The 11,511-nt window shown below is 46.4% G+C and overlaps 1 protein-coding gene across 2 annotated transcripts; it reads left to right on the forward strand.

Moving 5' to 3' along the window:
- The first annotated feature begins 8,360 nt into the window (after positions 1-8,360).
- On the forward strand, positions 8,361-11,268 carry LOC121825600 (paired mesoderm homeobox protein 2-like). 2 transcript variants are annotated; one of them, XM_042268656.2, is made up of 4 exons: positions 8,361-8,534; positions 8,711-9,161; positions 9,789-9,834; positions 11,021-11,268. In XM_042268656.2, the coding sequence occupies exons 1-4, from the start codon at positions 8,456-8,458 to the stop codon at positions 11,114-11,116; spliced, it is 672 nt and encodes a 223-aa protein (XP_042124590.1). In that variant the 5' UTR covers positions 8,361-8,455; the 3' UTR covers positions 11,117-11,268. The 2 variants fall into 2 exon arrangements, with proteins under 2 accessions (XP_042124590.1, XP_076417750.1); XM_076561635.1 differs by lacking the exon at positions 9,789-9,834 and having other exon boundaries at positions 11,021-11,108.
- Positions 11,269-11,511: the final 243 nt, after the last annotated feature.

Consider the following 11,511-nt stretch of genomic DNA (forward strand, 5'->3'; position numbering starts at 1 on the left):
AATCTAAGTGTATGGGCTAAGTAAAGTCTATACATGGAGTCACAAAAGGGTCTCCCAGGGTCTCCCAAATGGCAGTTGCACTCATGAGTGTGGCTTTCCTCTCTAAGATCAAATAGCTCCCACGCCTCAGTTTATGCATCTCTTAGATGGAAATGACAGGAATTAGCATCATTTCCCACTCAGGCATCAGTGTTTAGAGTACAGCTGGTATTTCTCTGTCAGCCTGGCCATATGCCTAGACTAAACCACTGAGGAAGAGATCAATAGGGATTTTGCTTCTGTCCAGCTGGGCTGTAGAAGCATCTGGCCATGGAATGAATCCTAGAAGTTTGCTTTACTAAGTTACTGGCTGCTAAGTTGAGTGGTCTTTTTGCTCTAGCCAGATTGAAATAGTGAGTAGGCAAGGAAAACAATTTCTACTTGGTTTAATGCTGCACCATCACAGGAGAGAGAACAAGAGACTGTCTTCCTGTAGACTCACTAACAGCCTAAGCAGCCTGATCATATCATCTGAAAAGAAATATTTGGCCCAATCACAGTCTTGTCTCTTAACACCTATCCTAGACCAACCCTCATCTTTCCCCTTCAGCAGCAAGCACAGCTCTACTAGGCCTCCAGGGGAAGTTCTCTGCCCTTTTTGCTGGGTGGGAAAAGTTTCAAGGTCTTTCACAGTTTGTTAAGGTAGATAGCATGGGAGAGTCTAGCACAATGTGTCTCAAACATTCCTCGTGGAGGCTGCACTTTCAGGAGCCAGGGTAATCAGCGATGATCCTTTCATAGTTTTCTCAGTGTACTTTGAGTATTCAAGGTTGCTGCAATGGCATGAAGCAACTCTTCCTGGCTTTCTGACGGTCCATTCGTTCAAGGCTGCCTGGGTAGTATGGGAGAATCCTGCAGTTGCTCCTTAGCATCAAACGGCCCCATTTTCCATCATCTTTGCTTCCTTCCTAGAAAACGAACATTAGACAAGTACAAATAACCTACATTTAAAGACCTTACACTTACTACTAGTAGTGATTGTGCAACGGATTGTAATATTGCTTCAGAGGTGCTGTAAGACACCTGTCCAGTGCCATGGGGAGATAAGCCACCTTAACTAGATCATGAAAGTTCACACTATTTTGTGCTGTTCTTATGCCTGGGATGCCAGTCTGCCCTTCAGGTCAGACTTAAAACTCCAATTCCATCTGGTCATGGGGAGCGCCATTGTCTTGGAAGTCCCTTCCTAAATAGATATCTTCTTGAGAATGTTCGAGCAAGATAATGATGTCTGCTTGTTTTTTTGGGTTCCCCGAGCTGGTGGGATGATGAGATGCAAGCAGCTCATATCCAAGGAGGCTTCATTGAGAAGAAGGCCCAGAAGCATGCCCTGGTGTACCTGTTCAGCCAAGTGTCTTGGAGTGGGTGAACACTGAGTATGAGGGTGCCTGCTGACTAGTGTGTTTGGCGGTCTCTACCCTCTCTGCCTTGGTGTGCACAAGGGGAGTAAATCGACACACAGTAGAGTCCAGTGCCCCTGAGAAACCTGAGTCTGCGCAGTTTGAGGACAAAGACAGAGAAATCCCACACAAGGCTCCACTGTGGTTCTGGAGGTGCCCAGCTACACAGTCTGCATGGTGGGAGTTAGATTTTTCAGGACTGGCATGCTGGAAGTGCCCTTGTTCATGTCCTCCAGTGGTTCTTTTTGTCAAGGGAGCCAGGGAGAGTCATGCCCATTTACATATCCAGAGTTATGTAGCTATTTATTTCCTCCAAATTGAAACTTTCTTTCCTGAAGAGAAAGGACTCAGAGGCTCATATGGCTTAGGAAACAGAAAATTCAGGAGAGTTGCAGCATTCACAAGAGCCAACCCAAGGGTTGTCAAAGAAGTAAATGGAATTCTGGGGAGAGGCAATCCTCCAGGCTGGGTACCTGCAAATTTTACAAGGAGCTCCATGGACACAGCTATCATGAGCTGTCTGTCACTCATGCTGTGGAGGGACTTCTAATGATACAGCTACCTTTGAGTGACCCATGTTCTTGTAACCTCTCACATATGCCTCTGTTTGAAAACCCCGACACACTGACTGGCTTACTGAGTGGAACCGTGTATTTGGTTTACCATGGGTGAATCTGTGATCAATAGGAGTACAACTCAACCCAAAGTGTTATTTTCCAGTAGCAGGAGGACCCCCACAGAGATCTGCGTTCAGCAGCAGCAGCTGAGGCTAGACACCATTGAAGGAAGCCACAATTTCAAGGCACCACCTTCCCAACAGTAGCAGGCTGTGATTAACAGCTCACAGAGACAGTCAAGTGCAATGCCCAGGGGAAGATTGTGGCAATCAGGAACACACAAAACAAGATAAAACAAACAAATAATAACCCTAACCTGGCCAGGGAACAAAAGTGAGAATGGACAAGCCACATATATATCTTTGATGCTTCCTTTCTGACCAATCCCAGCCCATTCCCACACCTATAGAAAACAAACAGACTGCACTGTGGTGGGGCAAGCCTTTATTCCCCGCCCTTGGAGGCAGAGGCAGGCTGATCAATGTGAGTTTGAGGTCAGCCTGGTCTACAGAGCAAGTTCCAGGACATCTAGGGCTGCAGAGAAACAGGATTTCCCAAAAACAAAATAAAACAAAACAAAAAACAAAAAATAAACAAAAACCCAACCAACCAACAAACCAAACAAACAAAACTACTACCAACAACAACAAAACCCCAAATCAGCAACAACAAAACCACATACGGTTTCTTGGTTGGACTCTGAGAGGCAGCTGGCTCCTGCTCTGGGCTGGAGAGACTTCAGAATCCAACTCTCAAATGGAATCCAGTTATCAACCAGCTCTTGGCTATGACAGGGGTCTTGGCTCCTAGAAGGTCATTAGAGAAGATTGCTCCCCTGGGCTGCTAGGCCTGCTGGAGACAGACTCACTGGAGATCATCCTCAGATAAGGGGAATTCCTCCAGTTCCCACTACTGCTCCCAGAGTCATTGCTTTTGCGTTGAGATCCACAGTTTGGGCCGCAGCCTTGGAGACTTGGTGTTTCAGACATAGGCAGGGAAACTCCTCCAGCCTTTGAGACATGCCCGACATGGGAGATCTTCCACCAGGAAGTGTGCCCAGGACAGAGCCGCAGTGTTAAACTAGAAAGTAGGACATGCCAGAAATAAAACTACAAGGCACAAAGGTGGACCAAGGAACACTGATGGTGACAACTTCAAATGGAACTTGAGGTCAGAGAAGGGCAGTGTTGGGCTCTGGCAAAGTCAGAAGGGCAGTGGGCAGCTGTGGGCAGTGTCTGAGCAGAGAAGCAGCAGAGTCAGGTTGGCGTTTTGGAAAGATCACCCTGACTGCACTTGTGAGAGCATGATGTTCATGGTCTGTAAAATCATCTATCCTCAGGTCAGACTTTTGCCTATGGAGTAAATTCTCCAATGAAGAATATCAAGGCCCTTCCCAGCTTTTTATTTAGACATATGAGTATCACAGCCAAATCAACACACACTAAGTCATCATAAACAATTTCTACTAGTAAGTGTTCTTCATTCTACATGGGGGTGACTGAAGAAGTTGAACGTTCTTACCACCCCACCAGGGTACTATCTGAGAGCTTTTTATTCCAGCCTAAGTTTGCATCCAGGAAGAACAGGCCCCTCTCAGAGAGCACCAGGGGACATTATGTGGTCACCTATCTACACAGCAGAACCATTTTTACTGCTCTTTGAGCTCCACAAAGGCACATTTTGGGTCCTGGAGATTTTACAATGGCCCAGAGTTCCTTGTGTACAGCGGACCCTGGTTGGCCAGGCTGACTTACATGAGAAATCCCCACCACTGTCCTGCAGCCTGCCTCACTTCTGTACTGATGCACAGTCCGTCATGCACACAGCATGCTCTCATCCTGCTGCACAGTCTTCTGACTTCTCAGTGGCCTCTCTCCTGGGCACTGCTGGGTACCCCAGCTCCAACTTCCTTCTTGGGGCTCAAAATTTTGGGGGGGTTTGAGACAGGGTTTCTCTGTGTACTTTTGGTGCCTGTCATGGATCTTGCTCTGTAGACCAGAATGGCTTCAAACTCACAGAGATGTACCTTGCTCTGCTTCTCGAGTGCTTGGATTAAAGGCATGTGCCACCACTGCCTGGCGAGGCTCATAATTGGTACATCTTTCTCCCCAACCTTGACTCCTTTCCACTGGAAAATTGGCCCAGCCCAGCTTGTCTCCAGACCATCTCGTGGCCATACCTCTACCATCTCTTTCAGAGCTACACTTCCCTGGAGATCACTTCAGCCACTGCACCCTCTCCTTCCTCAGGATACGATTCTTCTAGATGTCTGCCCACCCAGCTCCCAGTCCTTGCCTCCCTCTATATCAACCCTTGTCTCTCTCGACCATGTGTCTCTTACAAATAGCAGGAAGAGTCCTTACTGACTCAGTAAGGGTGAGGCCTCTAAGCAGTTAAAAGACCTACGGCCTGGATCCACAAGAGTGCTCCGGGGCCTGTTGCTGGGATACAGCATACCAGAGGGGTTAAGCAAGAACACTCCAAAGTGATGTGGCTGGTTGAAGGACTGAAGGGAGGATCCCTGACCTGTCCACTCCTTTCCTGGTTCAGAGAGGGGCTCATTCTTCATTTTTTTGCATAACACACCAGTATACATACAAAAAAGATAGACGGAGAGAGGGAGAAAGAAAGAGAGAGACACAGAGAGAGACAGTCAGACAGACAGACACACACACACAGAGAGAGAGAGAGAGAGAGAGAGAGAGAGAGAGAGAGAGAGAGAGAGAGAGAGAGAGAGAACAGCAGTTCAGATGAGCTAGGTAACAGCATCTGACTTTCCTGCCAAAGACATTATCACTTGATGGCTTGAAAGTTCAGGCCATGGAGTGCTGAGCAGAGAAAGGACATAGTGAGTTGTGACTAAGTGGGCAGTGCAGGGGTCAGTGTTTCCTGTCCTGTGGGCCACAAAGGCCTCATGGGAGAGCCAACCTGGGCACAGCTGGACCACCGATTATCAGGTGTCCCTAACAATGCTGACCACGGGTTAGTGGAAGATGACTCAAATCTAGCAAAGCTTCCCCATTTATTATTCTCAATGTATGTTACATGATGTCATAAGCAGATAAAAGCTCATCAAAGATTTCATTCTGTCAATTATGTTTCTTCTTTTTTCTTTAAGAATTTTTTTTCAGTTTACATACCAATCACAGATTCCCTTCTCATCTCTCCTCCTGCTCCCCCCCTATCTTCTTCCCTGTCCCCAACCAACCACTCTATCCCCACCTCCAAAAATATAAGGCTCCCATGGGTATTCAGCAGAGCCTGGTACATTTAGTTGATGAAGGACAAAGCCCTTCCCCTCTGTACCATGGCTATGCAAGTTGTCCCACCATGGGTAATGAGCTCCCAAAACCTGCTCAAGTACCAGGTATAGATCCTGACCCCATAATTATGTTTCTCTTAGAGCTCGTCAATTGCTTCTAAAATTGCTAATTTGAGTTGCCTTAACAGTCTTAAGGTAAACTAATATTATCTTGGGTCTTAGTAAAACAGTGATCTAGGTTTTTTTTTTTAAAATTGTGCCCATCAATAAAACATACTTAAAATTCTTTTGTGTTTCCTTTCCTGGCAGTAACTAGCTTTATGAAATGTTTTTGGACCACTTTCCTTTTATGCTTTCCATATTTCTAGAACTACTCTTACATTCTGCAGATTAGTCTCTCTATAGGGGTTGGGCCAATGGGATGAGAGGGCTTTGGCTACAGATGTTTCTACATGTGAATGTTGTGACTGTGAATGCACCTGTGTGTGGACATGTGCATGCTGACCATGAAATCCCTCAGGAAAATCTGTGTGCGGGTAGGTTTCGCATCTAATACCTATGATGCACAGAGTCCCATGGGAAAATTGTGTAGAAACCCTACAATCACAAGCCTTAACCTAAAGCAGTGGGTCTCAACATGGAGGTCGCAGCCCCATTTACCTTTAGGGTCTAAAGACCTTGACTAAGACAATTGGAAAATAAATATATTATATTATGACTCATAAGAGTAGCACAATCACAATTAGGAAGTAGCAACAAAAGTGGTTGGGGTCAACACAGCATGGGTGACTATATTAAAGGGCCACAGCATTAGGAAGGTTGAGAATCACTGACCTAAAGCATTGAGCATGTAACTAAACAAGAAGGAGCCACAAGATTTCATTAATGCATTTCAATCATGGAGAGTTCCTCACAGAAATTAACTTATAAGAAAATCACACAGAGCAGTAATTAGGCTCATGAATCACTGCTGTTCTACAGCAAAAGCTGCTTATGGGTACAGGTTTCGTGTCATTGCAGGGATATGTAGGATTGGGCTACTAGATAGCAGCAGGTGAACACAGACATCCTAAGGAGTCGGCAGAGTGGAGTCCCTTCCCCAGGTCCAAGACGGGGACAGCAGAGTCAAGAGGATCAAGGATAAAGGCAGAGACAGGTGCTGGTTTCCAGACTCACACAGATAACAGATTGGAGCATAGCAGGCCTTGATGTTTACCTGTGTTATCTACTCCCATAGTGCACCCCACAGCTCCTCTGGGTTACACAGCAAGCATCCATCTTTTAGGGTGCTGAGTCACCCATCAGAGACCAATATTCCTCTCCAACACTCGCTGCTAAGTCCTGGGAGCAAACTGCCAGAAATAAAAGAATACACCCAGTGTCCTATGAGCTCTGTAGAAAGGGGAGGAAATGAAGAGTCTCTGGGGCACCCTGAATGCATGATTCCTTACCTGCTTCACACCAACCCTGGGAACAGCATCTTGGGAAATTTATCTCAGAATCCGAGTTTGGAATGGATGCAGGACCTAGGTATCTGTCCTTAGTGAGGGAAAAGCACTCACGTTCAAATTTGCAAGTTGCTTGCATAGGTTGCAGGGATGCTAGGGCTAAAAGGAGTGTTGGTTTGAAACAGCCAAGCCAGGAACACTGAAGATGAGACACAAAGAGTTTCTGCGATCAGTAGGACAGTCAAGCTGTCTCACACTGATAAAGACAGGGCTCCCAGCTAGTGTGGGCAGTCCAACCAGACCACCAAGTCCCTCAGGAAAGCACACCTGGCACTATTGTCTCCTTATATAGCCTGGCTTCTCCAGCAGCTAATTGTGAGAGTGAGTAAAGTCTGTGTCTAAGAAAGCCTCCCATTTCAGTGTTTCAGGGAAGCCTTTCACAACCACACAGGAGATAAGTAGAGGAGGAAGGACAGTTGCAGCTGTTTCTTGGTGACTGAGAAGAAAGAGAGCTGAGGATAAATAAAAGCACCTGGGACAGCTGAAATGTCAGAGGATGCAAGAGCACCCAGTGTGTAATTGTGACCAGACAGTCAAAGCTCACAACTCACAAAGCCCTAATCAGGGATGGACAAAGGGGCCTGTGGTGGGAGGGGGTTGAGCCACCCCTGACTAGGTGGGCAATAGGTGAACAGAGCATGATCATCTCCTTGGTGTTGGCTAGACCGTGTGGAACTTGGGTCCTCCAGTGTCTCAGCCTATGCTATCCCAGAGAACTAACCCATCTCCTACCAATTATCTCAGCCATTGTCCAAACTCTGCCATGATCCTATTAAAAACAAAGACCACAAAATGACAGAGCTCAGTGGCTCTTTTTAATTTTGGGAATGTCACCTACTCTGGGGAGTCTCTAACTTTTCCTCAGTTCTGTCCTTTCCTGCAATTATTCTTTGTAGAGCTGAATCCAGAATTGCTTACTCCTCCTGTCTATCACCTTCACAGCTGTGAGACAGGTTTGGAGCCAGTGCCCAGGGTTGATCTTTGATGTCCTCAGGTATCTGGGTCACCCTAGGACCTTGGTCAAGCACAGCTAGGTAGAGCAAGTTCTCCACCATCAGAATGAGCTTGTGAATACCAGCGGAATTCAGCTCTGTTGGGAGAACAGTCTCTCAGGAGGATCTTGCCCTGGCCTACCCACATATTTGCCATCATACAGGGCTCTTCAAGACAGCACATCCAAGATTGGGTTATTTTGTTTGAAGGACTTTTCCATAATTTAATAAAATGATTTACCTGGGCTCAAGGGCCTGCTGAGTTTGAGAAGGTCTTTGTGTTACTCCCTGTGACTGAATTTGAACAGTCCATCCTTACCCAAAACTAGAGGTGTCAGCTGAGCAGCAAACCAGAGCCACAGGTTCCGCACCCCCACGACACACACTCACTGCATTTTTTAAAGTACTCCCTGCTCTTTCAGCCCTAACATGCTTCAGGCTAGGCACCTCAGAGGACAAGCCCATAGCTACTGAGCCTGTGCAATCCAGAATCTGTGATTGGACACATTGTAATTAGGTTGAGTCTCCAGAAGGCAAGCCTTCCGGGTCAGGCATCAGAGCTGTAAGTCTGGCGCCAGATAGTGAGGACGCGGCTTTTACAACTACGGAACTCGGGTCTGATCGAAAGATTCCCGGTATGGAAACTCTTCAGAGCTGCTGCCACAGTTTGAACAGGATGCTGGGTCCAGGAGCTGATGAGTACCAGGAACAACATGGTCAGTAAAATAGTTTTGACTGGACTTGGGCAAAGTCCGGGAAGCATATCTTTTGAAAAGGCCAGTGGCCAGGTGCTTCAGTTACCCCGATCTTCCTGTGAACCCTCTCCAGGCTTTCCAGTGATCCATCGGCCATGATGCTCAGATCTTTATCTGTGTGTTTTTCTCTCTTGCAGGTCGGAATGCAGTGGTCCTGAAGGCTGGAGAGAAAGGAGGAAAGAAAGGGCTTTTACAGAGTGAGCTTGCTCAGGGTGAGCTTAATCAGGGCAAACTTGCTTTGGGTAAACTTGCTCCAAGCAAGCCTGCTCAAGAAGAGCTTGCTCAGTCCAGTCTTGCTCAGAAAGCCACAAGAGTAGTAGAGGAGGGAGAAAACGAAGAAGAAATGGAAGGAAAACGTGCTGGCGATGGTAGTTCTGGTCCTATGGATAAGGGGATCCACGCGGAAGCTGGCCATGGCAGCAGTGTTCAACAGCAGCCTCAGCAAGAGGCAGCAATGCCTGAGGGCACCAACAGTCTCCAGGCTGGGGACAGGCTACCTTTACAGCGCTACACCAGATTCACCCAGTCTCAGCTGCAGGCACTGGAGCGTCTTTTCCAAGAGACTCGCTACCCTACCTTTCGAGCAAGGTAAGCAGAATGCCCTGTTAGGCACCTGGTTTTTAGGCAGTGCATCCAGGCTGTCCTTTGGTGCTCCCTGAACCCCTGATTTCCTCTAGAAACAAAGCCACCATGTCTGCACCCTCCAGCAAATTGGATTCTGGAGTAGGGGGATGGGCCCTAGTTTAATTGGAAAGATTGTGTTCTGTTGCCTTTTAAGTGGCACATGAGTGGGAAATTGAGACAATGCTTGTTCTTAATGAGTCTCTGTAAGTTTGAGTGAGAATCCTGAGGTGTGGCTGGGAAAATGCAGGAGGGATTCCACCTCAGATGAAAATTTGACTAACACTTTTCATCGTGGAGGCTCTCTTAATGAAGCTTTACATGTTAAGTATATAGATGACATTCCTGTGTTTGGGGGATTGCCCTTAAATTTGGTCCCTGAAAGAAACCTGTTACTGAAGTAATTCTCAAAGTAGGTATACAGAATAGTCTGTGTGTGTGTGTGTGTGTGTGTGTGTGTGTGTGTGTGTGTGTGTGTGTACACGTGTGTGCATACACAAGTGTGGACACAAAACATTTAAAAGCAAACAGAACATGTCCTGATACACTTTATTTCCACCATAAAGCCTAAATGTTGGAATCTTTTCACTTTAGGAAGGATCTTGCAAGATCTATAGGTGTACCTGAAGTCTATGTGCTGGTCAGTATTCTAAAAAAAATAATATTTTGGGAGGGCTCCATATCTTGTGATGTTGTTCTCTAGAAGAGAAGTATAGGAGCAGCATTGGACCCTGGAGATGCATCTGCTGAACTCCAGACCAGTCCACAACCAGGCTAGGCTCAAGGTTGGCAGCAAATGCTAACCTGGACACCAGAAAACATAAGATGCCAAGGTGCATTGTCTGTCCCTTGGAGGACATAGCGTGTTCTCCATGACCTTCTGAAGGCTGTGCAGCCTGCATGCCTCACCTAAGTGAAGAGACCATGTTCTTGTCCACTTTCAATTCTTTCACTCTGCGCGTCTCAGAAAACTTTTTCTCAGACTTCTTGCTCTGCTTTGTAAATGTCATATTCCTGCCTTAGTTCTGAATCAATACTGGGACCAGGAACCTCAAAGGGCCCATAGATCTTTTACCTGTCTTTTGTTAGTTATATATGTGAACTCTGCTCAGCATTACAATCAGCCCTGGCTTTTCCAGACCACATGCCCTCAAGGGAAAAGGCCTATAGATAGTATGCTTGGAGGCTAGGGAGGAAGCATAGAACAGGAAGAAGTGCCCTTTCTCTCATAAAATGTGCATTCTGGGTACTCACAAAAGGCTATCACCATGGATCCTTTCACAGACAGCTTTGGGCCTTGAGATAGTTTTCCCTGGTTCCAAAAGAACTCTTTTTCATACTTTTCCACACACAGCAAAGACCAGGAACAACACACAAGCTGCTAGATCTGCATCCTTTCCTGGAAGAATGCATTAAAAATATCAGTTGATGCAGAGAAGGGCAATATTCTGGGTCTGTCCCATATCTGAAGGACTGGGGGTGGTGGTCCATGTCATCAGGGGGTTCATGGGGGTGTTTTGACTGTTTCAATGAGAATGAAACCTGTTGCTTCCAAAATTCTGAACTATCAGTACACCCTTGAGGTACGTCTTCAACCATTCTTGGGGTTAGATAGATAAACAGTTCTGGGCAATCAGAAATGTGGTGCTTTTCTAGGGGAGTAGCTCTGTCCTGGAGCACATACCTAGCACACACTGGCCCAGGGATGGGTTCCATATATGTTCTAAAATATTATTAAAATTGAGCCAGTATACATAGTTACAGGATGTGTTCTTCAGTGGTGGTACAGTTCAGTGTACTAAAGCAACTCTTTCTTCTCTTTCTAGAATTGGTTTAGGAACAGGAGAGTCATTTTCAGGAAAAGCACTAGACTGGTGGTGCTGATTGATGCATCATCTGGTCCCGAGAACAACGATCCCTGAAGATTTTGGAGCAGCACATGAGTGCCACCTCTGTCCAGAGCCAGATGACCTGGAACCTGGCCCTGCCCCCAATGTCTCAGCCACCCATACTGGCCGTGACATTCTTTTCTTCCATGAAAGTATCTCAGCAATAAAGAGGTGGATTATAAGCATGTTGGTTTCCTTGTTTTTGAGGTTACTAAAATGTGGGTGAAAGTATTTGAACCACAGTAGCCTATTCCAGAAATGGCACTTATGGCAGGAGGTGACCCTGGCAAGCTGTGGTCACTGTGCCATGACAAGTGAGGAAGATTTCCAGGTGCTATGCTACTTCTTGCTGACCCCACATGGTTCTCTGCCCCCTCATCATGGCCTTGTCAGATCACTTCATCTCTGTGGAATATATTTTTATAATG

The sequence above is a fragment of the Peromyscus maniculatus genome, chromosome X, assembly GCF_049852395.1.
Source record: "Peromyscus maniculatus bairdii isolate BWxNUB_F1_BW_parent chromosome X, HU_Pman_BW_mat_3.1, whole genome shotgun sequence".
Lineage (NCBI taxonomy): Eukaryota > Metazoa > Chordata > Mammalia > Rodentia > Cricetidae > Peromyscus > Peromyscus maniculatus.